The sequence below is a fragment of the Malania oleifera genome, chromosome 1 (assembly GCF_029873635.1).
Source record: "Malania oleifera isolate guangnan ecotype guangnan chromosome 1, ASM2987363v1, whole genome shotgun sequence".
NCBI classification, from domain to species: Eukaryota; Viridiplantae; Streptophyta; class Magnoliopsida; order Santalales; family Ximeniaceae; genus Malania; species Malania oleifera.
In genome coordinates, this window is record NC_080417.1 from 24,896,599 (window position 1) to 24,923,895 (window position 27,297).

Consider the following 27,297-nt stretch of genomic DNA (forward strand, 5'->3'; position numbering starts at 1 on the left):
CTAATCGTATTCAATAGATATATAATATATGTTCATATTTAATATTGAGACAGCAAATTCAAGCACGAATTGTATTACCGTCTGCACAAAAAGGATTTAGTGAATCAAGACTCAAAGCTGTTTGGGCCTGCAACATTTAATAATAATCTAAACAAAAATTTTAATTCTAGAACAGCTAACAATTATAAATCTAAACTGTTGGCCTGAAGTTTAATCTGCAAAATCTTCCAGCTAGGAGGTAAAATCAGTAGAAAAATTAACCAGCAGAGCACCAAGGACAAGAAACACTGAAATCTTATTGAAAAGGTTCAAAAGTAAAATTGGCTGGAAGAAAACTTCTCATCAAAAGAAAAAGTGCCCCTAACTCACTTTGCTTGAGACTCGTACATGCTTCCAAGTCTCAGATACGAATTTTCAATATGCCCAAAACCTGCTGTAAGTCACATTGATTGTATCCAGCCGTTTCTAAGAAATTTATCCAAAAATGAGAAAATTTTCAATAAGAGATTTGCCCATGACAAATAATTCAGCTTACAGACAGAGCACTTGCTTATTTCATGGAAGCCTGTAATAAATATTTAAATCATTCCAAAGAGGTAGATTAGGCAAAGGATTGTACTTCTACAAAAGAAGTTTGTTGTCAACATACATGGGCATAGAAGGAAATGATCCATTTTAAGAATTTTGGGACCCTTGTAGAAGGAAAACATATCAGGGTCCTGGGCAAGTTCAAAGCTAGCTAGATATATCCATTTGGTAAATGGTAAGTACATTAACAGTAACATGTAACAATCAAGGGGAAATAATGAAAACCATTGATTGGTTGCCAGCAATGGTAGCAGCAAAGCAGGAAGTACCAACCTAAGCATGGAGGCCACACTGCAGTGTACAGCCAGGCTAATCATCTCCAATTCTGTCTGAAACTGGAATTCCTAGATGATGCCTGCCACATCCTTCAGCCGCTTCACTGCCAACATAATGCCATCTTCTAACCATCCCTTGTACACATTACCATATCCACCATTGTCAAGTATATTCTTGCTAAGCTTATGAGTACCTCTTCTTGCTTATTGGCAACGAAATTCAGTACCCAATCACGTCTTGATCTAATATTACTCTTCTTCTTTTTTTTTTTTGAAGTTCTTTCATGGGATTTTGATTTGAATTACCATTGATGCTTTCAAACACAAAATCTTCACAAGGAGCTAAAATCAGTAGTAAAATTGGGCCTGCAAAATTATAAAACTATCTGTATACCCAATTTGAAGTCCACTTTATACAAATAAATATAAATAAAATCAGAAAGGCTTCCTTCACCACCAAGACACAAAAGGAGAAAAAAGACCATCATATGATAAATTGAGTCTCAGCTAAAAGGTGTAATTTAAACCCCTTCTGTATGATCACATGCTAAAGCCATTTAACTTTCATGGATAATTAACAAGGTTCTTGCAGAATTCCAAAGTATGATTAATTGAACATAGACCCCAAGCCAATATAAATGTGAATAAAAATTTTCAAATGAAACCACCCACCTTTTTTTTAAAGTAAAAAATATATATACAGGGTTTTTGATGTCAAATACCTAATGGCTCCTCAATGAATTTCCAATACTCCCCCAATTTTCCGACTGATTGTCCCAAGACATTGATGCATCCGGACTCATGCTAACAACTTCACAAGGTCCAGTAAAACCTTAAATGGAATGTCCTGCAACTCATCTACACAGTTCCAAATTTAAAAATGAGGATATCCGGCTATCCACAAAATCCACAGCATTGTGACACAAATTTAACTTGAGAAGAGGATATACAATCTAAACGCAGAAAAGAAAAGCATATACAACCTAACTGAGCTCAAAATATCCAATAAAAAATTGCAAACACAGAAAAATCAAGATTCCAAGCCCCAAAAGACACCAAACAAACCCCAAGCTTCAAGATCTAACTTGAACAAAACAAATTAAAAGTGCAGACTACAGAGAAATGTATTTGCTGACCTACAGAGTCCTTGAGGTCTCGGAGACAATGGTGGGGATGGCCTTCGTGGTGGGACAAGGACAGGCAATTGGCTCTGAAGGGGCCTCAACAGCTTCCTGAGGGATTCATGATCTCAGCCCCAAGACACCACTACTCAACTGCAATTGCAAGCTCACAAGACTCTGCCAATGACTGAAACTTACAGAAATGGCAGCCTATGAATCTCCATCCCCTCTTTCTCTGCAACTCGCACTCAGGCGTGCACTCTCTGTAATATGTGTGCCTGTAAAAGACAACCCTAGACCAACGAGAAAGCAAACTGAAAAAGAGAAGATGGATCCATACCTAAAAGTTGGAGCTTCTACAATGGAGAGAGCTTGAAGCTTGTGCTCAGAATTCTTGCCCAGAAATTCCAGGAACAGAAGCGGATGATAATATGATATAGTTTTTTTTTATAGAAAAAAAAATTCATTAGATAGAGAAAGAATGTACAATCAGAAGAGAACTCCTTCATGAAATTTAGGAATCCCCAGAAAAAAAATATGTAAAAGACAGAAAATGAAAACCAGCACGTCGTACGTAGGATGAAACCTTGGTACAAACAATTAGTTGGAAAAAAGATAAGTTTGAAAAAACCCAAAGAGTTTCTTTTTAAAAAGAAAATCATTTTCAATTAAATTCCAATTTTAAGAGTATTATGAAAATCATTATGAAAATTTTTATTTAAGGAGGAGTGTGGATGATATAGTTCTGCTAGAGCAGGGGATTTTAATTTGAAATTCACAGGTTTATGGGTAATTTGAAATTCATGTCTTTGGTAGGTTGAAATACACAATGAATTCACTGTAAATTCAAATTCACTCTTTATAATGAAAGCCAAACAGCATATTTGTATTTGAATTCCCTGAATTCAAATACACAGCTCCAAATTCATGTTGTCAAATAGACCAATAGTTGATTTTACAAGTTGCTGTTTGATAAAAAGAAAACATTGGTAAGACTAATTTTGTACCTTAGTATTATGCACCATAGTGAAGCTCCAAGCTTGCTTGTAGTAGATATTGCTGTACATGTAGACTATTTTTCAAAACAATTGTTTATCAGTTACCCAAGAAAGGAAAAGAGAGAACAATCATTGTCAGTATCATCTAGCTTGAGACTGGAAAGTTTCTTTCTTTCAGGGAATTAGTAAAAATAAATTTTTTAAAATGAGTTTTTATCAAGTTTTGTGAAGTTTGAGGATCAAGCAACAACAAACCAAGCCTGAAGTCCACTAGGTGCAGTCAGTTACATAAATCCTTTTCCGCCAATTTATGCAAGCATGGGCAATTTCCTTTGATAGATATAGGAGCTACGTCTAACTTACCGCGAATATGTTCATTCTTTAATTTATATTTTAATGTTATACGACTCATTTATCTTAACATTCTCATCTCGACAGCTTTTACTTTATGGATATGTTATTTCTTAGCCCCTCAACGTCCTAATCCGTATAGCATAGAGGGTCCTACAACTGTCCTATCAAATTTCCTTTTCAATTTTAAGGGTATTTTACAATCACACAACACACTTGAAGCACTTCTCCATTTTGCCCAACCTACTTTTAACTCTATGCGTTACACCTTCAATTTCTCCTTTGGCTTGCATAATATATCCAAATTTAATAGTGCTATTGATTTCTTCATCATCGGTTTAACTTAGTCTCAAATATTCCTTCTACCATGATAGAAATTACATTTCATATATTTTGTCTCACTTCTACTTATCCTAAAGCTTCTAGATTCTAAAACTTCTTTGCATGATTGTGAGTTAGATTCTACTTCACCATTTGTTTCATCAATCAATACAATATCATCTGCAAACATATACAATGGAACCTCATTTTGGATACTCCTAGTATTAAAGAATCACTTTAATTATCTCCTAGGATTTTCAAGTTACATAGAAAGGAAAATTTTGGCCATAGTTCATGACTACTATGGAGCCATCAGAGAGTGTGTCAATGAGGATGAAATTGGCATATGTGACTCAAGAGAAGCTCCCTGCTTTGCTCAGATATCTGCTTTGCAATTATGCGTAAAAACCTAGAAGTCATCTGCATGCCCACCCAATCTGATCTAAATTAATGAATTCATGCTCCCCCATACTTGTTTGAGGGTACAAAACTACAAACTTCATATGAATGTCAAAACAAAATATAGTTGCAGGTGAATGTCAATTTACTAGATTGCAGCAAAAAGATAAATCAAGTGTAAGAAAATTCTGATTACTCAAGGCATTTTTTCTAAATCAATGCGCATTGAAACAAGTCAGCTGTGATCGATCGTCTTTGGGTTTGGGTTTGTAGCCCTAAGACATATAATGATGCATTCTAGGTTAATGTGCCTTCACTAGTTGTAAATATAGGAATGAAGCTTTAAATGGAGACTCAGTAAACAAGCCTAATTAACATCCCCCAATAGTTTGTTTCGAACAAGCATTGAAGTAGATGAATTTTTAACCTAAACCTAAGAAGGATATTCAAGAAAAGGGTTTTACACTTTTGGATAGTATAATTCAAGTCTTTCTCTTATGATTAGTTTTTATTTGGTAATAGTAAATTGAATTGATTCTAAAGCACATGCCATTGTTTTTTACCAATATAAATTTAATTAGATTACGGTGATGTATCAGTTGCATTCCTAAAATATGAAAAGAGTGATATCAACCACATTTTGGGTATAAATGGGAGGGAAAGGTTACAAGGGCAAATTGCAAAATAGTAATCTGTCATTTAAAAGTTACTAGGGTAAAATTGCAAAATATTAGTTTTGCAATATAATCCCTAGTTTTAATATACTGGAGGGATTACTTAGTTTAATATATAGTCGGGTTGAGGTCTACTTAAAATTATTTAGTTGGGTTGTAAGTGGTTTTATTAAATGAATCATGAATGGGTAAATGGAATATTAAATAGGCAAGTTGTGATTTGCTTAAAATAATGGGTCGGATTAAATATTTTTTACATAAGAATATTATTGTAAAATTAGTATAAATATAATTCCATTTGTCTAGATTTATTGCACATAGTAAATCGAATGGATTTGATATTTTATTCTGATTTTGATTTAAGACTTCAACCAAATGTTGGAATGGGTAACATATGTTGTTCCATTTCTACAATGATCCCCTCCTCCATCAACTCCATTAGTTGAACCAAACAAGCTATTAAATCATTTATTAAGTTGGATAGAAAATTGAGTTTATTAATTCTCGTTATATATCAAACAACTAATTTTCAAATTAATTCTTTCTTTTTGTCAAATTTGGTTCTAAAAGAAAAGAAAGGTGGACAGTATTGCTAGGTATAGGATTTTCTCAATGGAGGCAAATCTTTTTAAAATTGAACTATTTGCAATCACACAGTCATGAAAAATAAACATACCATATAAATATTTAAACTATAGGAAATAAACAGAAGAATTTTAAATAATTTCAATACTTAAATTAACTACAAAACTATCTTACAATTGATGAAGTGAGAAACAAAAGGAATAGGTGCTGTATTTTTTAACGTATAATTTTGTTTCAGAATTTACAATTTCTAAAAGACCAATATTAATATTTCAAACATCAGATTTAGCTCACTACACTACCAACTTGGAAGGAAATTGGTGTATCCTCTTAAACAACTTTACAAAACAAAACTGATGAGGGCAACTTTTAAAAGCTTGACCCACATAATATACAAACCACCAATGCAATTTCCCAAATCCAATGTGGGCAATTGTCCACACCGGATTAAACATGATCTATCGCTATTTCTAGGGTTACTGAAGTGGTTATTTGAAACAGGAACTTGAAGGTGTTTTTCGATATCCTTTAATTTTGAAGCTCTCACAACAAGACGGTGACTCAGAGAAGAGTGAGAACCAAGTAGGGAGAGAGAATATAAGATAGCCTTTAAGATCAATTGCATTCTTAGAGTCCATATCTATTATTTATAAACATTAAAATCGTATATTCAATTAAATTAGGTTTTTAAATTATTTAGCAATTACCTCTTGGACAAAGAGTACTTTATTATAATACCATCCAAATCTAAGCCCATGTAAAAGAACTTATTTTGTAAGTTCCACATTTCACATGTAAAATAACATGTCTAATGACCCCATTTAGTTTTTTAAAAGTTCAAATGGGTGTTCAATTTACACTTTTAGATAATGTTTTGTTCTCAGAATACCTATTCATAGGAATAGATTAATTATCATAAGTTAGTTACAATCAATTCGATAAAAAATTTTGTTGTTACCATAAACCAAATAATAAAGTAAAAATTTTTATCAATCCATGATGAAGAATAGACAAGGAATAATTACTCCCAAACTTTACCTTGGGAATGTCTATTGTTTTCTTGTTATATATTGAGTGAAATAATAAGGAATATGCAAGGATTAACTATTCCTTCTATGGTCAAGTTTCTCATTACATTTCATCTTATTCCAAGGAATAACTATAATGGGAAATGTTTATATTTGTATAAAATTTGATAAAATGATATATAAAACAGTAGTAGATTTCATTTAAGTTTGCACAAATTCGAATTTAAGTAATGAAGTCCATACTTTTGAACACAATTTTAGTTTAATGTTGATGACATGACACAACCTACCCAAAAAAGACATGGTGGGTTAGGGCATCAAAGAGTGAGAAAATGAGACAGTCCATTGAGGGCAAAATCATGGAGCACAAATCTTAAATCTAGTAGTTCGAGCCTTTGGGGATACCTTGAGAAAAGAGAATGACCAACTCATATTTGGAGATTTCCTATTTAAAATTAAATATTGGAGCATGTTTCAATTATAAAACTCATAAAGATCTTTTCACTTTTATTTACTTTAAAATGAAAATCAAAATATCAAAATTTTATATTACCACATTTCTACTAAGAAAGACATTTTCGTTGGCTAAACGTAATCTAAAAATAGAATAATTTCAACTATTAAACATAAATTTCATTTATTTTCATATACTTCCATTTATTTATAGACATATTTGGTTTAGTAACAAAAGTATTTTCACGCTTTATTTGGCAACAATGAGGTCCATTTCAAGAAAAACGTTTCAAGATTTTCAAAATAAATGTGTTAAGTGGATCAAACTTCCACCACACCTACTCACTCCAATGAAAATGATAAAATTCATTTTACTCACCCATTTTTCTTGTTCATGTCTCTCCTCCATGCACAATCTTTTAATCACTTTAAACTCATCCTTTAGTGGCTCAATGCATTTCGCAACACAATCTAAGATCCATGCATAAAAAGGTCACTTATAAGAGTTTACCATTCATGAACATTGACCAGTTTCTCAAGATGACACTTTTGTCATTAATTGTCATAGTGAGGATATAAACAAAAGGAAAGTAAGGTACCCATCATTTTGTTCCCTTTATTTTTGAATTTATTTACTAATACTTACTACACTAGTCTTGTTCTAGTTATCAAAATCTATTCAAGATGCCCTTTCTCCAAACAAAAAATTTTAAAAAGTAATATGTAGACTCTCTTAAAAGCCAATTAGCTTAGTTTCATTGATCAAGATGACTTTGATTTTTAGAAATTTAAAACAAACAAAAACGAAAAATTTTCAGATGTGAATATAGTAGCTACTTCAAACAAATTATTTTTTGGATAGACATCCTTGACTTGCTTACAATGCCTAGTTACCAAGGTATTGCTAAATTTAATTTCATAAGAATGTACTACAATTTTGAATTTATTGAATTTCTTCTTTTTTTCCTGATTATTTTTAAATCAACAAACACCACATGACCCACGGAATATTTAAAACCACATTAGGCAATGGCCCACAACTATGTTGTAATATGTATGGCTCCAACATAGTCCAACTTCATGAAATAATAACTTGTTTGATATTAAGATCAAAATAACAATTATTTCATGGAGTTAGACTATGTTCGATGAATATATTGTTTAACATGTTATGCTTGTTGTTTTGAAAAGTTGACAAGTCATGTGGTGTTTGTCCAACTGTTACACTTATTGAAAAATACCAAAAAAGAAGAAAGTAAAATTCAATATTATAAATAAAAATTCAAAATTGTAGTAAATTCTAGAAATTAAATTTAGTATTGCCTTCATAACAGAGCATTATGATTTGCTAGTCAAGGATGGTCTACTTCCAAGAAATGATTTGTTTGAAGTAACTAATGGATTCCATATTAAACATTCTCTATGTTTGCCCTACTGAATTTTCCATAAATAATCATTGTAATTGGTGAAACTAGGTCAATTGGCTTTTAAAAGAGTCTCTGTATTATTTTTTTTAACTTCTTGTTTGTAGAGATAAAAAAAAAGAAAGAGCATCCTAATCAGCTTTGTTAATAATTAGAGCAAGACTGGTCTACATATTGGAAATAAATTTAAAAAATAAATAAACAAATAAATAAAATAATGTTTTTATCTTTTTTCTGACTATATCCTCCCAAAGACAATTATTGGCACTGGCGCATTGCGAAACCAGCCAAAGTCCATGAATGTAAAATTCTTGTCATGGCCTTTTGACATACGAAACTCGAACAATGTTGTAAAATGCATTAGGTCATTAAGGGACGATGATAAATGATAAAAAATTGTTTATGGTGGAGAGGGATTAAGAACAAACATATGAGTAAATGAATTTCATCATTTTCAACAAAGTGAGTAGGTGTGATGGAAGTTTGATAAACTCAACACATACATATACTGAATTTTGAAATTTTTTCATAAAATAGGTTTCATCATTGTTAAATAAAACATTGAAAATATTCTTATTATTAAACTAAATATGTTTATAAATGAATGAAATTATATGAAAATAATTGATATTTCTTTGTCCTATGGTTGAAATAGAACAAGTTGAAATCATTATATTTTTAGGTTATGTTTGCAAACAAAATGTCTTTCTTAGTAAAAGGGTGATAATATTTGATATTTTGCAACGGAATGTAGCATTACCAACTCATATTGGGAGATTTCTATTTAAAATTAAAATTTTGGAGCATATTTCGTTTAACTCATAAAGATCGTTACACTTTTATTTACTTTAAAATGAAAATCAAAATATCAAAATTTTATATTATCACATTTCTACTAAGAAAGACATTTTCGTTGGCTAAACGTAATCTAAAAATAGAATAATTTCAACTATTAAACATAAATTTCATTTATTTTCATATACTTCCATTTATTTATAGACATATTTGGTTTAGTAACAAAAGTATTCTCACGCTTTATTTGGCAGCGATGAAGTCTTCAAGAAAAACGTTTCAAGATTTTCAAAATAAAATCAAATTTCCACCACACCTACTCACTCCAATGAAAATGATAAAATTCATTTTACTCATCCATTTGTTTTTTTTCATGTCTCTCCTCCATGCACAATCTTTTAATCACTTTAAACTCATCCTTTAACGGCTCAATGCATTTTGCAACACTATCTATAATCCATGCATAAAAAGGTCACTCTTAAGAGTTTACCATTAATGAACTTTGACCAATTTCTCAAGAGGACACTTTTGTCATTAATTGCCATAGAGAGGACATAAGCAAAAGAAAAGTAAGGTACCCATCATTTTGTTTACCCTTTATTTTTTGAATTTATTTATTAATACTTACTACACTAGTCTTGTTCTAGTTATCAAAATCTATTCAAGATGCCCTTTCTCCAAACAAAAAATTTTAAAAAGTAATATGTAGACTCTCTTAAAAGCCAATTAGCTTAGTTTCATTGATCAAGATGACTTTGATTTTTAGAAATTTAAAACAAACAAAAATGAAAAATTTTCAGATGTGCATATAGTAGCTAGTTCAAACAAATCATTTTTTGGATAGACATCCTTGACTTGCTTACAATGCCCAGTTACCAAGGTATTGCTAAATTTAATTTCATAAGAATGTACTACAATTTTGAATTTATTGAATTTCTTCTTTTTTTCCTGATTATTTTTCAATCAACAAACACCACATGACCCACAGAATATTTAAAACCACATTAGGCAATGGCCCACAACTAAGTTGTAATATGTATGGCTCCAACATAGTTCAACTTCATGAAATAATCATTTGTTTGATATTAAGATCAAAATAAACAATTATTTCATGGAGTTAGACTATGTTCAATGAATATATTGTTTAACATATTATGCTTGTTGTTTTGAAAAGTTCACGAGTCATGTGGTGTTTGTCCAACTGTTACACTTATTGAAAAATACCAAAAAAGAAGAAAGTAAAATTCAATATTACAAATAAAAATTCATAATTGTAGTACATTCTAGAAATTAAATTTAGTATTGCCTTCAGAACATAGCATTATGAGCTAGTCAAGGATGGTCTTCTTCCAAGAAATGATTTGTTTAAAGTAGCTAATGGATTCCATATTAAACATTCTCTGTGTTTGTCCTATTGAATTTTCCATAATCATCATAATTGGTGAAACTAAGTTAATTGGCTTTTAAAAGTCTCTGTATTATTTTTTTTAACTTATTGTTTGTAGAGATAAAAAAAAAAAAAAAAAAAAGAGCATCAATTAGCTCCGTTAATAAGTAGAGCAAGACTAGTCTACATAATGGAAATAAATTTAAAAAATAAATAAACAAATAAATAAAATAATGTCTTTATCCTTTTCTTGATTATATCCTCCCAAAGACAATTAGTGGCACCTTGCGAAACCAGCTAAAGTCCACGAATGTAAAATTCTTGTCATGGATTTTTGACATACAGAACTTGGACAATGTTGTAAAATGCTTTAGGTCATTAAGGGACAATAATAAATGATAAAAGATTGTTTATGGTGGAGAGGGATAAAGTTAAACAAACAGATGAGTAAATTAAATTTCATCATTTTCAACAAAGTGAGTAGGTGTGATGGAAGTTTGATAAACTCAACACATGCATATACTGAATTTTGAAATTTTTTCATAAAATAGGTTTCATCATTGTTAAATAAAACATTGAAAATATTATTGTTATTAAACTAAATATGTTTATAAATGAATGAAATTATATGAAAATAACTTAAATTTCTTTGTCCTATAGTTGAAATAGAACAAGTTGAAATCATTCTATTTTTAAGTTATGTTTGCAAACAAAATGTCTTTCTTAGTAAAAGGGAGATAATATTTGATATTTTGCAAAGGAAGGTAGAGTAATCACTTTAAAGCAGATAAAAACAAAAATATATATATGTATTTCAAAAATGGAATAGACAGAGTGATTACTCCCAAATATCAACTTGAGAATGTCTAATCTTAATCTACTTGATGTTCAATGGAATAAAACTGGGTTTTATGTGAGTCATTTTTTTATTCTAAATTAGTTTATTCCTAGAAAAGCTGTTTTCCTCTCATTTTATCTTATTCTTAAGAATTATTAAGTAAACATTAATCAAATATATTCCCTCATCCAATCAAGCTCCAATTGTTTAATTCTAAAAAAGGAAAATCTCCATATATTCCTCATTGTTAAGTCCTTGCATATGAAGGACTCTTCAAACTTCAAAGGCTTGCTACCAAACTAAAATCTGTACATTTACCCCCATGGGCTGTTTATATTTACAAGTGATTTCCCTAATTGAAAAAAGGTCCCTCCTATGCCCATACATAAAAATAACATTCATTTTCCTCCCTTTTAAGACCAAATTTAATTTTAAAAAATATTAATTCAAAATTTATTTATTTGATATATTATGAGAACTAACTTATTGTTCTCTAAATCAATAAATGATTTAACAAGCTGTTTAACTCAAGGGATAGAATCATTGTAGTAATAGAATACAATATATATTCCATTCCAATGTTTAGTTGAAGTGTGAAATCAAGATTGGAACGAAATGTCAAATACATTCCATTTGTTCTGTATAATAAAACAAGTGAAAAAATTGTATTTATATCAAATTTATAATAATTCTCCTAGGCTCAAAAAATATTTAACCCAATGACTTAATTTAAGCAAACCCCAACTCATCTATTTAAGTGTCCACTTATCCATTAATGGACCATTTAATAAAATCACTCGCACCATATTCAACCTAACTAATTAATTTTAAACTGTTAGGAAATTGAATGAATAGGAAAACTATTTTGCATAGCTAAAATAAAAAATGAGAAAATTAAGAATTGACACCAAAATTTACGTGAAAAACCTCCAAACAAATTGAGGGAAAAACCACGAACAAGGCTACAGGAAATTCACCATAAACAAGAGATAATACAACTTCTCTCTAATTACAAGAAGAGAACATTAATGTCTCTTTCTTGAATTAGGAGTATTCAAATCTCTCTAATTACAATACGAGAAACTACAAAAATTGAAGACGCTTCAAGTTATATATCCTTGAACAGCAAGCATGCCTTTTTATAGGCATTCGGGCATAATGTTAGATGAAAAAAATACAGATGTGCGTTATGAGACGGCTGGTGGCAAATCATAGTCATCACATAACCCAAGCATGGGCATGGCCAACTGCAGATCATAGGTTGCACGAGCACACATGTGAGCAGCATTCACGTGGATGTGTGGAGCAGCTATAGGCTTCACATGCATGGTATAGGCAGCTGCAGGCATGCAGGAAATGGGATGGGCTTCACATGGGCATAGCATGGCTGCTTTTGGGTTGCATGTGAGCAAGTTGGGCAGCACATTGTCCCACCTCCTGCATCAATCTGTAGTCTGCTTCACAAATACTTAATGTAGGTCTTCACATGGGCAGTCTGCTCCAATCTGCTGCTCCATATTTATTAATAAAAAAATAATTTTACTTTTCACATTCTCCCACTTAAAGTCATTCTCAAACATCTTTTCATCCTTTTTAGTCTTGCCAGTTTCATGCTACTTACGTTTCTGTTATGCCATAAGAGGATCTACACCATATGAACTTGTCAGCATTAATTGGTTTTGTCATGACATCTGCTAGGTTGTCTTTGGTGTGAATCTTTTGCACGCCCACACTTCCGTCCTCCACAACTCCTCGGACGAAGTGATATTGTACTCCGATGTGTCTTGTCCTGGAATGAAAAGTCGAATTCCTTACAATATGCAAGGCACTCTGACTGTCACAATACAAAAGAATTCTCTCTTGCGTGTGCCCGAGTTCTTCCATTAACTTTTTTTCTGAAAATTAAAGTCATTTTTTTTATTAATAAATATGGAGCAACAGATTAGAGCAGACTGCCTATGTGAAGACCTACATGAAGTAACTGTGAAGCAGACTATAGATTGGAGCAGGAGGTGGGGCAATGTGTTGCTCATGCTGCTCACATACAGCCCAAAAGCAGTCATGCTATGCCCATGTGAAGCCCATCTCATTTCCTGCATGCCTGCAGCTGCCCATACCATCCATGTGAAGCCCGCAGCTACTACATACATCCACGTAAATGCTACTCACATGTTGTGCTCGTGCAACCCATGATCTGCAGCTGGCCATGCTCATGCTTGGGCCATGTGATGACTATGATTTGCTACCAACCGTCTCACAACGCACATCCGTATTTCCTTCATCTAGCATTATGTCTGAATGCCTAAAAAAGGGCATGCTTGCGATTCAAGGATCTATAATCCAAAGCATCTCCAATTGTTGTAGTTTCTCCTATTGTAATTAGAGAGATTTGTAAACTCCTAACTCAAGAAAGAGGTATCATTGTTCTCTTCTTGTAATTAGAGAGAAGTTGTATTATCCCTTGTTTATATACTGGATTCCTTCTAGTCTTGCCCGTGGTTTTCCCCTCAATTTGTTTGAGAGTTTTTCAAGTAAATTTTGGTGTCAATTCTTAATTTCTCATTTCTTATTTTAGTTGTGCAATACTGTTCCTACCCATTCAATTTCCTAAAGTGGTATTAGAGCCTTAGGTTACGGCCTTTGGGTTGGGATTACTATTCACGGTTACTATTCACACGTCACCGGAAACTTTTACAGTATTGTGAACGTATACGAGATTTGTTCAAGTATACAGTTCCATTCATTTACAATATTGTTCATGTATACGGTATTGATCACAGTGAAAAAGTTAGAACCGGTTTAGTGGAGCAGATATTATCTACAACAATGGCAGCAAAGTACGAAATTGAGAAGTTCAACGGGGATAATTTCTCCCTTTGGAAATTGAAAATAAAAGTGGTCTTGAGAAAGGACAATTACTTAGCGACAATTGGAAACAAACTAACAAGGATAACTAATGAAAAATAGAGCGAGATGGATGACAATGTTGTGACCAATCTTCATCTAGCACTGGCACATTCAGTGTTATCAAACATTGTGGAGAAGAAATCAGCAAAAGAAATTTGGAACGTGCTAACAAAGCTCTATGAAGTTAAGTCACTTCACAATAAAATCTTCTTAAAGAGGAGACTCTACACTCTTCCAATGAGCAAGTCCACATCGGTTATCGATCACGTCAACAACCTTAATACATTGTTCTCCCAACTAACAACGTTAGGCCATAAGATTGAGCCAACCGAACAAGCACAGCTTCTACTCCAAAGTCTACCAGATTCGTATGATCAACTCATAATCAACATAACAAATAATATTCAGTCAAATAATCTAGTCTTCGATGATGTTGCAGTGGCTATTCTAGAAAAGGAATCCAGGCGCACAAACAAGGAAGACAGATCGTCCAGTTCTCAACAAGTTGAGGCACTACCTATGACGAGACGAAAATCAACAGAATGTAGCTCTAGTGGGAGTTATAATCATGGTAGATCAAAGTCAGGCAGTAAGAAAAATTTTAAATGCTACAATTGAGGCAAAAGGGGGCATATCTCAAAAGATTGTTGACATAAGAAAAAGAATGCAGGGAAAGCTCCTTAGGAGAACACTTATCAAGGATGCGCTGCGAATACCTCCAGTGATGTCGAAATCCTGCACAACGAAGCAGAAACTATCTCTAAAGGTGGTAAGAAACTCACGAATGTATGGATCATAGATTTAGGAACAACCTGGCATATGACCTCTCGCCGAGACTGGTTCCACTCATATGAACCTATTTCAGGCAGATCTGTGTTCATGAGTAATAATCATACCTTAGAGATCGCTAGTGTCGGTAATATCAAACTGAAGATGTATGACGATACTATTCGCACTATTCAAGTGGTACGACATGTGAAGGGCTTGAAAAAAAATTTATTGTCTCTTGGACAATTGGATGACCTCGGCTGCAAGACCCATATTGAAAAAGGGATGTTGAAAGTTATCAAAGGCACGCTTGTGGTGATGAAGGCAGAAAAGATTGTGTCAAATTTATACACGCTGCTGGGAAATACTATACAACAGGGAGACGCATTAGTTGCATCAACCCAGGAAAAATCAACGATAATGTGGCATCGCAGACTTGACCACATGTCTGAATGTGTTTTGAAAATCCTTTCAAAACCTAATCTTCTTTCCGAACTCAAATTAGTAAGTCTACCTTCCTATGAGTATTGTTTTATAAATAAACAACATAGATTAAAATTTAATAGATCTACTGCTAGAAGTAAACACATTTTAGACTTAATTCACTCAGATGTTTGGGAATCATCGGTTGCATCCCTAGGAGGAGCAAATTATTTTGTGTCATTTATTTATGATTATTCGAGGAGATTATGGGTATTTTCAATTAAGAAGAAGTCTAATGTATTTAAAGTATTTAAAGAATTCAAAGCGCAGGTGGACCTTGAATTTGAAAAAAAAAAAATCAAGTGTTTAAGGATAGATAATGGAGGAGAATATACAGACGCAAATTTTATTTCATTTTGCAAGCAAGAGAGTATTCAAAGGTAGTTCATTGTTGCATATACACCTCAACAAAATGGCTTAGCAGACCAAATGAACAAAACCCTATTAGAGAAAACTAGAGTCATGTTAAAGACTACAGATCTAGTCAAATCATTCTGGGCTGAAGTAGTCAGAACCGCTTGTTATGTGATAAATTGGTCACCGTCAACAACAATTGGGTTGAAGACACCGATGGAGATGTGGACCAGTAAGCCAGCCCAGTATTCTTCTCTTCACATATTTGGATGTCCTGCATATGTAATGTATAATGCCCAGGAAATAACTAAACTGATCCCAAAGTCCAGGAAATGCATATTCTTGGGTTATGCTGACAGAATCAAGGGGTATCGCCTGTGGGATCCCACTGCCTGCAAGGTCGTAGTCAGCAAGGATGTGATATTTGCAGAAAATGAAATGCAAAATAAAGAAAACAATAACACTTCGGAAATGACTACTACCGTTCAGATAGAAGAAAATAAAGATTCTTCTGAAGCCGCACCAAAGCATGAGAAACAAGAACCAAATAAGGCCAATAATACAAAAGTTCGACGTTCAGTACGTGAGACAAAGAAACCATCATGACATTCAGATTATGTCATGGCAAGCAATACTGCATATTGTCTTCTAACAGAAGATAGAAAGCCATCAACTTTCTATGAGGTTGTTAGTAGCACTAATGTTTCTTTGTGAATGACAGCAATGCATGAAGAAATTGAAGCCTTGTACATAAATAACACATGGGAGCTTGTTCCATTACCACACCGACGTAAAGTCATTGGAAATAGATGGGTCTATAAGATCAATCGAGGTGGTACAATCAGATGGAACGATATCGTGTAAGACTAGTGGTGAAAGGGTATGTTCAAAAAAAGGTATTGATTTTAACAAAATATTTTCTCCAATTATTAGACTTGCTACTATCAGAACAATATTGGCTATGTGTGATAGTGTTTGATTTATATCTAGAGCAATTAGATGTGAAAACTGTTTTTCTTCATGTAAAACTTTAAGAAAAAATTTACATGCTCCAACCAAAAGGTTTTGAAGAAAAAGGAAAGAAAACTTGGTTTGCAGGTTAACCAAATCTCTGTACGGCTTAAAGCATACACCAAGGTGTTGGTACAACAGATTTAATTCTTTCATAATTAGCCTCAGATACAACAAGCTCAGTTCATACCATTGCACGTACTACGAGACGTTTGGTAATAATGATTTCATTATTTTGTTGTTATATGTGGATGATATGTTGGTTGTAGGCCCCAACAAAGAAAGAGTCCAAGAATTGAAGGCACAATTGGCTAAGGAGTTTGATATGAAGGATTTGAAACCAACAAACAAGATTTTAGGGATGCAAATTAACCAAGATAGAAAAGACAAAAAGATTTGGCTTTCTCAAAAGAATCATTTGAAGAAAGCCTTGCGACGCTTCAACATGAAAGATTGTAAGCCAACTTCTACCCCACTTCCTATCAATTATAAATTATCCTCATGTATGTATCCTAGCAACGAAGCAGAGAGAATGGAAATGTCTCGAGTGTCGTATGTATCAGCAGTGGAAAGCTTAATGTACGCTATGATTTGTACAAGACTAGATATTGCTCAGGCAATCGGTACAATCAGTCAGTTCATGGCGAATCCTGTTAAAGAGCATTGGAATGCTATAAAGAGGGTCCTAAGATACATCAAAGGGGCTTCAAATGCTGCTTTATGTTACAGAGGATCAGAATTCATTGTCAGGGGATATGTTGATTCAAATTTTGTAGGTGAACTTAAAAATCCACTACAGGTTATGTGTTTACTCTTGCAGGAAGAACAGCAAGTTGGATATCAAAGTTGCAGGTTGTTGTTGCATTGTTAATGACTGAAGCCAAATACATGACAGCCACTCGGCCTTGCAAGGAAGCAATCTGGATTAAAAAGGTTAATGGAAGAACTCGAGCACACGTAAGAGAGAATTCTTTTATATTGTGACAGTCAGAGTGTCTTGCATATTGCAAGGAATCCGATTTTTCATTCCAGGACAAAATACATCGAAGTACAATATCACTTTGTTCGAGAAGTTGTGAAGGAAGGAAGTGTGGACATGCAAAAGATACACACCAAAAACAACCTAGCAAATGTCATGACAAAACTAACCAATGCTGACAAGTTCATATGGTGTAGATCCTCTTATGGCCTAATAAAAACGTAAGTAACATGAAACTGGCAATACTAGAAAGGATGAAAAGATGTTTAAGAATAGCCTTAAGTGGGAGAATGTGAAAAGTAAAGCCATTTTTTTATTAACAAATATGGAGCAGCAGATTGAAACAGGCTGCCCATGTGAAAAGCTGCATGAAGTAATTGTGAAACAGGCTACAGATTGGAGCAGGAGGTGAGGCAGTATGCTGCCCATGTTGCTCACATGCAGCCCAAAAGCAGCTAGGCTATGCCCATGCGAAGCCCATCTCATTTCCTGCATGCCTGCAGTTGTCCATACCATCCATGTAAAGCCTGCAGCTGCTCTATACATCCACGTGAATGCTGCACACATGTCGTGCTCGTGCAATCCATGATCTGCAGCTGGTCATGCCCATGCTTGGGCCAAGTGATGACTATGATTTGCTGTCAGCAGTCTCACAGTGCACAATCATATTTTATTTCATCTAGCATTATGCCTGAATACCTATAAAAGGGCATGTTTGCGATTCAATGATATAAAACCCGAGGCATCTCTAATTTTTGTAGTTTCTCCTATTGTAATTAGAGAGATTTGTATACTTCTAATTCAAGAAAGAGGTATCATTGTTCTCTTCTTGTAAATAGAGAGAAGTTGTATTATTCCTTGTTTATAGTGGATTCCCTTTAGCCTTGCCCATGGTTTTTCCCTCAATTTGTTTTGAAGTTTTTCACGTAAATTTTGGTGTCAATTCTTATTTTAGCTGTGCAATATTGTTCCTACCCATTCAATTTCCTAACACCTTTTAATTCATATTGCCTCCTTGCAAGCCTAAGTAGCTGTCATGCATTCAGCTTCAGTCGTTGACAATGCAACAACAGTCTGCAACTTTGATAACCAACGTATTATTCCTCCTGCAAAAATAAACACATAACCTGTAGTGGGTTTTCTTTTGTCAAGATCACCTGCAAAATCTAAATCAACATATCCCCTAACAATGAATTCTGATCTTCCGAAACATAATGCAACTTTTGAGATCCCTTTGATGTATCTTAGGACCCTCTTCATAGCATTCAAATGCTTTCTACCAGGATTCGCAATGAACCAACTTACCGTATCGATTGCTTGAGCAATATTTGGTCTCATACAAATCATAACGTACATTAGGCTTCCCACTGACTTCATTGCTAGGACACATACATGAGGATAATTTATAATTAACAGGAAGTGGAATAGAAATTGGCTTACAATCTTGCATATTGAAGCGTCGCAAGAGTTTCTTCAAATAATTCTTTTGAGAAAGTCAAATCTTCTTATCTTTTCTGTCTCGGATAATATGCATCCCTAAAATCTTGTTTTCTAGTACCAAATCTTTCATATCAAACTTCCTAACCAATTATGCCTTCAATTCTTGGACTCTTTCTTTGTTGGGGCCTACAACCAACGTATCATCCACATACAACAACAAAATTATAAAATCATTATTACCAAACCTCTTGTAGCATGTGCAATGGTTTGAACTGAGTCTGTTGTATCTAAGACCAATTATGAAAGAATCAAATCTCTTGTACCAACATCTTAGCACCTTCTTTAAGCCGTACAGAGATTTGGTTAACCTGCAAACCAAGTTTTCTTTTCCTTTTTCTTCAAAACCTTCTGGTGGGAGCATGTAAATTTCTTCTTCAAGTTCTCCATGAAGAAAAGCAGTTTTCACATCAAATGGCTCTAGATATAAATCAAACACGGCACACATAGTCAATACAGTTCTGAGAGTAGTAAGTCTAGCAACTATAGAAAACATCTCATTAAAATCAATATTTTCTTTCTGAGCATACTCATTCACCACCAGTCTTGCACGATATCGCTCCACCTTATCGTTGTCATCTCGTTTGATCTTATAGACTCACTTATTTCCAATGGTTTTACGTCCATGTGGTAATGGAATTCAATTTCTTCCTCTATTGTTGTCATCCATTGAGAAACATGAATGCTACAAATAGTCTCATGGAAAGTTGATGGCTCTCCATTTTCTGTTAGAAGACAATATGCAGTATTACTTGCCATAACATAATCTAAGTGTCATGATGGTTTCTTTGTCTCAAGTATTGAACGTCGAACTTTTGTACTATTGGCCTTATTTGGTTCTCGTTCCTCATGCTTTAGTGCGGCTTCAGAAGAATCTTTATTTTCTTCTATCTGAACAGTAATAGTCGTTTCCGAAGTGCTGTTATATTCTTTATTTTGCAGTTCATTTTCTACAAATATCACATCCCTACTGACTACGACCTTGCAAGCAGTGGGATCCCAGAGGCGATACCCCTTGACTCCGTCAGCATAACCCAAGAATATGCATTTCCTGGACTTTGGGACCAATTTAGTTATTTCCTAAGCATTATACATTACATATACAGGACATCCAAATATGTGAAGAGAAGAATACTAGGCTGGCTTACCGAACCACATCTCCATTAGTGTCTTCAACCCAATTGCTATTAACGATGACCGATTCATTACATAACAAGCGGTTCTGACTGCTTCAGCCCAGAATGACTTGGCTAGATCTGTAGTCTTTCACATGGCTCTGGTCCTATCCAATAAGGTTTTGTTCATCTGCTCTGCTACGCTATTTTGCTGAGGTATATATGCAACAGTGAACTGCCTTTGAATACCCTCTTACTTGCAAAATGAAATAAAATTGTCGTCTGTATATTCTCCTCCATTATTTATCCTTAAACAATTGATTCTTTTTCCAAATTCAAGTTCCACCTACGCTTTGAATTCTTTAAATACGTTAAACACATTAGACTTCTTCTTAATTGGAAATACTCATAATCTCCTCGTATAATCATTAATAAATAACATAAGATAATTTGCTCCTTCTAGGGATGCAACCGGTGATTCCCAAACATCTGAGTGAATTAAGTCTAAAATGTGTTTACTTCTAGCAGTAGATCTATTAAATTTTAATCTATATTGTTTACTTGTAAAACAATGCTCATGGGAAGGTAGACTTACTAATTTGAGCCCGAGAAGAAGATTACGTATTGAAAAGATTTTCAAAACACATTCAAACATGTGGTCAAGTCTTCGATACCACATTATCGTTGATTCTTCCTGGGTTGATGCAATTGATGCGTCTCCCTGTTGTATAGTATTTCCCAGCAGCATATATAGATTTGACACAATCTTTTCTGCCTTCATCACCACAAGCGCGCCTTTGATAACTTTCAACATCCCTTTTTCAATATGAGTCTTGCAGCCGAGGTCATCCAACTGTCCAAGAGACAATAAATTTCTCTTCAAACCATTCACATGTCGTACCACTTGAATAGTGCGAATCGTATCGTCATACATCTTCAATTTAATATTACCGACACCAGCGATGTTTCTAAGGCATGATTATTACTCATGAACACAGATCCGCCTAAAATAGGTTCATATGAGTGTAACTAGGCTCGACGAGAGGTCATATGCCAAGTTGCTCCTGAATCTATGATCCATACATTCGTGAGTTTCTTACCACCTTTAGAGATAGTTTCTACTTCGTTGTGCAGGATTTCGACATCACTGGAGGTACTCACAACGCGTCCTTGAGAAGTGTTCTCATTAGCTTTCCCTACATTCTTCTTCTTATGCCAACAATCCTTCGAGATGTGCCCCCTTTTGCCACAATTGTAGCATTTAAAATTTTTCTTACTCTTTGACTTTGATTTACCATGATTATGAATCCCACTAGAGCCATGTTCAGTAGATCTTCCTCTCGTCATCCGTAGTACCTCAACTTGTTGGAACTGAATGATCTGTCTTCCTTATTTTTGCGTCTGGATTCCTCTTCTAGAACAGCCGCCACAACATCATCAAAGACTAGATTATCTGACTGAATATTATTTGTTATGTTGATGATGAGTTGATCATACAAATCTAACAAACTTTGGAGTAGAAGCTCCACTCATTCGGTTGGCTCAATCTTATGGCCTAACATTGTCAGTTGGGAGAACAACGTATTAAGGTTGTTGATATGATCCGCAACCGATGTGGACTCACTCATTCGAAGAGTGTAGAGTCACCTCTTTAAGAAGATTTTATTGTGAAGTGACTTAACCTCATAGAGCTTTATCAGCGCATCCCAAATTTCTTTTGCTGACTTCTTCTACACAATGCTTGATAACATCGAATCTGTCAATGCTAGATGAAGATTGGTCACAACATTGTCATCTATCTCGCTCCATTTTTCATTAGTTATCCCTACTAGTATGTCTCCAATTGCCGCTAAGCAATTGTCCTTTCTCAAGATCGCTTCCATCTTCAATTTCCAAATGGAGAAATTACCCCTATTGAACTTCTAAATTTCGTACTTTGCTGTCATTGTTGTAGATAATATCTACTCCTCCACTAAACTGACTCCCACTTTTTCACCGTGATCAATACCATATACGTGAACAATATCGTAAATGAATGGAACTATATACTTGAATAAATATTGTATACGTTCGCAATACTGTAAAAATATCCGATGACACATGTGAATAGTAATCGTGAATAGTAACCCCAACCCAAATGCTCTAACCCAAGACTCTGATACTACTGTTAGGAAATTGAATGGGTAGAAACAATATTACACAACTAAAATAAGAAATGAGAAAATAAGAATTGACAACAAAATTTACGTGGAAAACCTCAAACAAATTTAGAGAAAAATCATGGGTAAGGCTAAAAGAAATCCACTATAAACAAGGGATAATATAACTTCTCTATAATTACAAGAAGAAAACAATGATACCTCTTTCTTGAATTAGAAGTATACAAATCTCTTTAATTACAATAGGAGAAACTACAAAAATTGAAGATGTTTCGGATTATATATCCTTGAACCGCACGCATGCCATTTTATAAGCATTCGAGCATAATTCTAGATGAAGGAAATACGGATGTGCGTTGTGAGACGAGTGGCAGCAAATCATAGTCATCACATGACCCAAGCATGAGCACGGTCAACTGCAGATCATAAGTTGCATGAGCACAACATGTGAGCAGCGTTCACGTGGATGTATGGAGCAGTTGTAGGCTTCACATGGATGGTATGGGCAGCTACAAGCATGCAGGAAATAAATAGGCTTCATATTGGCATAGCATAGATGCTTTTGGGCTGCATGTGAGCAGCATAGGCAGCACACTGCCCCACCTCGTGCTCTAATCTGTAGCCTGCTTTACAATTACTTGATGCAGGTCTTCACTAAAGGGATTTGCAGAATAGCCCTAAGATCCAGTTGTAGTGCATACGAATAACAAAAAAATAATCAAATCATGCAATCCCTAATTACGTGATTAGGATTATACCTACAAGATCTGTCTGATTTGATCCGGAATCTGCAAGTACGAAAACGAGCTCTTGAAGATGACCAGAAATCTTCTACTATATTCCTTGAACACGCCTAACTCCTGAGACAGTGGGCTCATAAGCGACTACTAGGGTTTTCTTCTCTCACGAAAATGTCTGCCTCTATGAGAGTTTTTTCGTCCCTCCTAACTACTGAATGGAGCACGTATGTATAGACTACAGCAAGAATCTCTGGGCAAATATGACTAAAACTTGCCACACAATCAAGAATTCCTAATTCAACTCGAATTTATCCTTAATTACGTAAATTATAATTCAACCACTAAAGAATTATAATTGCACTCTCTATCATATTTGAAATTAAATTTCGAGCTCCTATTATTAAATGTTTATTTATCTCCCCACGTAAAGATTACAGATACCCGTCTATTAAATTAAATTATTGACAATTTAATTAATTAACATATTTTTCCCTGAGACCTTCCACTCAACTTATTTGATGTACCGGATTCAAAATCCACCTGTAAGGTTTGAAACAATCAAAACTTATAAGTTTCCTCAATGGGGTATCATCAATCCCAATACCGGAACATGGATTCCATCAATAATTAATACTCACCATACACATAATGTCACCACCCAACTCACTAAATATTTTGACCCATGAAGAATCTTACTCTTCTATGAATCAAAATAACAAATATCATATGCACGTGTCCAATAATCATATCAGGATTAAGAACATAAGCATTCATAATAATTATAAGGTATTAATTGTTTTGTATAATCAGTATAAAAATAATTACCTCAAGACGGTCATGTTCAATACACACAAAGTGTATTAGCACAAGGAGTTGGAACTGTACCATTCCCATTAGTCAAGACAGACCTATTAAAACCTTATGCTATAGTCCTACAAATGGTGTGTCAAATTCCATTTAAAACTGTGAACAATAAACTTATATTCTGTAAGAACTAATGATCTAATATTCTGTGTATAAGTCGTACTCTACACACTAGATCACCTACTATATAGAATAAAAGACACACATGCATAACCATTAAATAAACAATGTCAGGCAAACATTACTCACAAAGATTCTCATTAAAATGGATTAACTGAAATTATTAATAAATACTAAAACCGATTACATAAAGCATGTCTTTCAATATAAATCCCTAACATTCACATGGACAGCCTACTCCAATCTGCTGCTCCATATTTATTAATAAAAAAATGGCTTTACTTTTCACATAAGCAGCCTCAAACCCGACTATCAAACCAAGTAATTCTTCTAGTACACTAAAACCAAGGGTTTAAAAGCAAAAAATGTTTAAATGACAAATTTACAATAAAATGAGAACAATTACCAATTTGTCTTCTAACTCCCCAACGGAAGAGCCCTCTTTATGCTCAAAATATGGTTGACGTATCACCCCTATTTATACTTGGTTCCCATGACCCAATTAACTTTATATTGGCAAAGACAATCACTTCTTCTTTAAAATCAATTCAATTTACTATTACCAAGAAAAATAATTATAAGAGATACTTGAATTATAATACCCAAGTCTAATATTCGTTACGTTGAATCCTTCTATAGATAAATAAAAGAATATAGTGTAACAATGATGGTGAGAAAAACTGAACTTTAAATTCTACTAAAAGTTAAGTTTAGTTTTCACAACGACAATTAATCTCACGAACTAAGTTTTTCAAAGTAACAATTCAACAAATATGGGTATTGCTTAAATAACATTTTAAGAAAAAAAAGGAAGTTTAACAAAATGCAAGCCTTCAAAAGCATAACTATCAACAAACCAGCATCTTAAAAAACATAGGCCCGAGAATAATGTGTAGGAGTTGTTTCCCGTGGCCCCTGACCAAGTGCACCCACCTCGAGCCCACCTAGGAAGGGTCCCTCAAGCCAAAAACCAGCCGCTAACATAACACAACCCAAACAAGGCCATGGATGCCAAAGTCAAACACGCTCAAGGAAATCCCCAAAGGCAACTCGTGTTTGGAAAGGCAACCAGTGTTGGGATTAGAATCAGAGAACTAGGGTGGAAAGGCAACTCAAGCAAGGAATACAAGAGGCAAAAGGAGTTGCAGTTTCTTTTAGACATCTTAGGATAAAGACATCTAAGGAGCTGAAGATTGAAGCTTGCGGGGATTCAGATTCAGATTCAGATTCGCTTGGTTTGTTCCCTGTGAATGGTTGAGAAATGTGAGACAATCACTAGAAAGTGCTAGAAAATGGTGAACCCACTAAGATTTAGCAAAATAGTAATCTAAAAACTCCCGATCTCAACCAACAATTATGAGAAACTCAGATAAACAATGGATCCAACGCGAATCGGAAACCAAAACCATCGGGAAGAAATAAATTTCAAATGTAGATCATGATTAATAAAGACATAGAAGGAAGGTCCTTAGAATCTGCAAAGAGATCTGGAAGATAGCTGAAAACTCACCTGTGGCGGCGAAGAAGAGGCACTCTGATGAACTTGTAGCGTTGTGAGCAGCCATGGCCCATGGCTACGAATATGAAGTTGCGCGAGGCCGGGGTTATACTCCTGCGGGGCCACGGCGATCGTCTGCTGTAGCGACGCTGCTGCAAGAAGCGCAAAGGCGGGGGTTTGCTTCTAGGAGATGCTTTTCCTCGCTCCCCTCACGCCTTTTTGTTTGCACGGTTTTCTTATTATTACTAGCGGGTCACGCACTCCACGGCTTTATAATTTATATAATTTAATTATTTAATAGGTTTAATGAAATATTATGTATATGATTTACGGGATACGGTTAAAAGAATGAAAATTATTGATAGAATGATAAGAAGAATAATTAATATTATTTGATTTCAAGAAACTAAATAGGTGAAGAAGAAAGTTAGAAAATTTGATAAATTAGGATTTAAAATTTGATATATTGGAAAAGAAAAATATAAGAATGGAATAGGTATTATTATAGATAAAAATTTAAAAGATAGTGTTGTGGAAATAACTATAGTAGGGGATAGAATTATAAAAATTAATATAGTCTTAGAACAATAGATAATAAATATCATTAATGTTTATATTTCTCAAGTCGGTTTAATAGAAAATCTTAAAAGATAATTTTAGAAATATATGGATAATATTATATGAGGCATACCAGGGACTAAGAAAATATTTATAGGAGGAGATCTGAATGGACACGTTGAAAGAAATAATAAAAATTATGAGATGATACATAAAAGATATGAATATGGAAACAAAAATGAGTATGAGGAGATGATCTTAAACTTCGCTATGTCATATGATTTTAGCATAATAAATACTTGTTTTAAAAAGAGAGAATAACACTTAATAACCTTTAAAAGTGGACAAAATAGATGTCAAATAGATTTTTTTTTTTTTTTTTTACTATAAGGGTGGATCGTTTATCACGCATGGATTGTAAAGTTATTTCAAGTGAAAGTCTAACCACACAACATAGAGTTTTAGTGTTAGATATATGTATTGAAAAATAGAAAAAGAAGGATAAATTAAACAAGTGTAAGAGAACTAGATGGTGGAACCTAAAAGGAGAAAATATAATAAAATTTAAAGATAAAATTATCAAAGATGAGGATTTGACTATAGAGGATGGGATAAATACAAATACTCTTTAGAATAGATTAGGTAACTCTATTAAAAAGATAGTAAAAAAGATTTTAGGTGAATCAAGAGAAAGATTCTCGAATAGCAAAGAGAGTTGGTGGTTGGATAAAGATGTACAAAAAATCATAAGACAAAAAGAATTTGGTATAAAACATGACAAAAATGTAGAAACAAATATAACTTTGAAAAATATAAGGAGGCAAGATATAGATTATTTAATAGTTTGTATGATAGATTAGGTACAAAAGAAGGAGAAAGAGATATATTTAAACTTGTTAAAGTTAGAGAAAGGAAAAGTAAGGACTTAGGAAATGTAAAATGTATAAAAAAGTGAGGATGATATTGTCTTGGTTAAAAACGAAAATATTAAAGAAAGATGGTGAAGTTAC

At 33.8% G+C, this 27,297-nt stretch overlaps 1 protein-coding gene across 12 annotated transcripts; it reads right to left on the reverse strand.

Moving 5' to 3' along the window:
• Nucleotides 1–553: 553 nt before the first annotated feature.
• Nucleotides 554–25,973, reverse strand: LOC131166141 (uncharacterized). 12 transcript variants are annotated; one of them, XR_009139757.1, is made up of 7 exons: nucleotides 25,742–25,953; nucleotides 2,992–3,056; nucleotides 2,325–2,377; nucleotides 2,183–2,247; nucleotides 2,000–2,095; nucleotides 1,586–1,721; nucleotides 554–1,229 (listed from the first exon to the last, which is right to left on the reverse strand). XR_009139757.1 is itself a non-coding variant. In XM_058124467.1 (5 exons), the coding sequence occupies exons 1-4, from the start codon at nucleotides 25,794–25,796 to the stop codon at nucleotides 2,130–2,132; spliced, it is 291 nt and encodes a 96-aa protein (XP_057980450.1). In that variant the 5' UTR covers nucleotides 25,797–25,953; the 3' UTR covers nucleotides 554–1,229; nucleotides 2,000–2,129. The 12 variants fall into 12 exon arrangements, 4 of the variants coding, with proteins under 4 accessions (XP_057980450.1, XP_057980457.1, XP_057980442.1 ...); XR_009139756.1 differs by having other exon boundaries at nucleotides 2,000–2,247; nucleotides 25,742–25,973; XR_009139759.1 differs by having other exon boundaries at nucleotides 2,183–2,377.
• Between the last annotated feature and the right edge of the window lie 1,324 nt (nucleotides 25,974–27,297).

Bases quoted from the DNA above. Each gene is read 5' to 3' on its own strand.
- LOC131166141 (XM_058124450.1), bottom strand. From the start codon at position 25,796: ATGGCTGCTCACAACGCTACAAGTTCATCAGAGTGCCTCTTCTTCGCC. The intron at 3,057-25,741 runs GTGAGTTTTCAG...TTTGAAAAATAG, and splicing joins CCTCTTCTTCGCCGCCACAG to TCTACATGTACAGCAATATC. The intron at 2,378-2,991 runs GTACAAAATTAG...TTTCTGGGCAAG, and splicing joins CTATGGTGCATAATACTAAG to AATTCTGAGCACAAGCTTCA.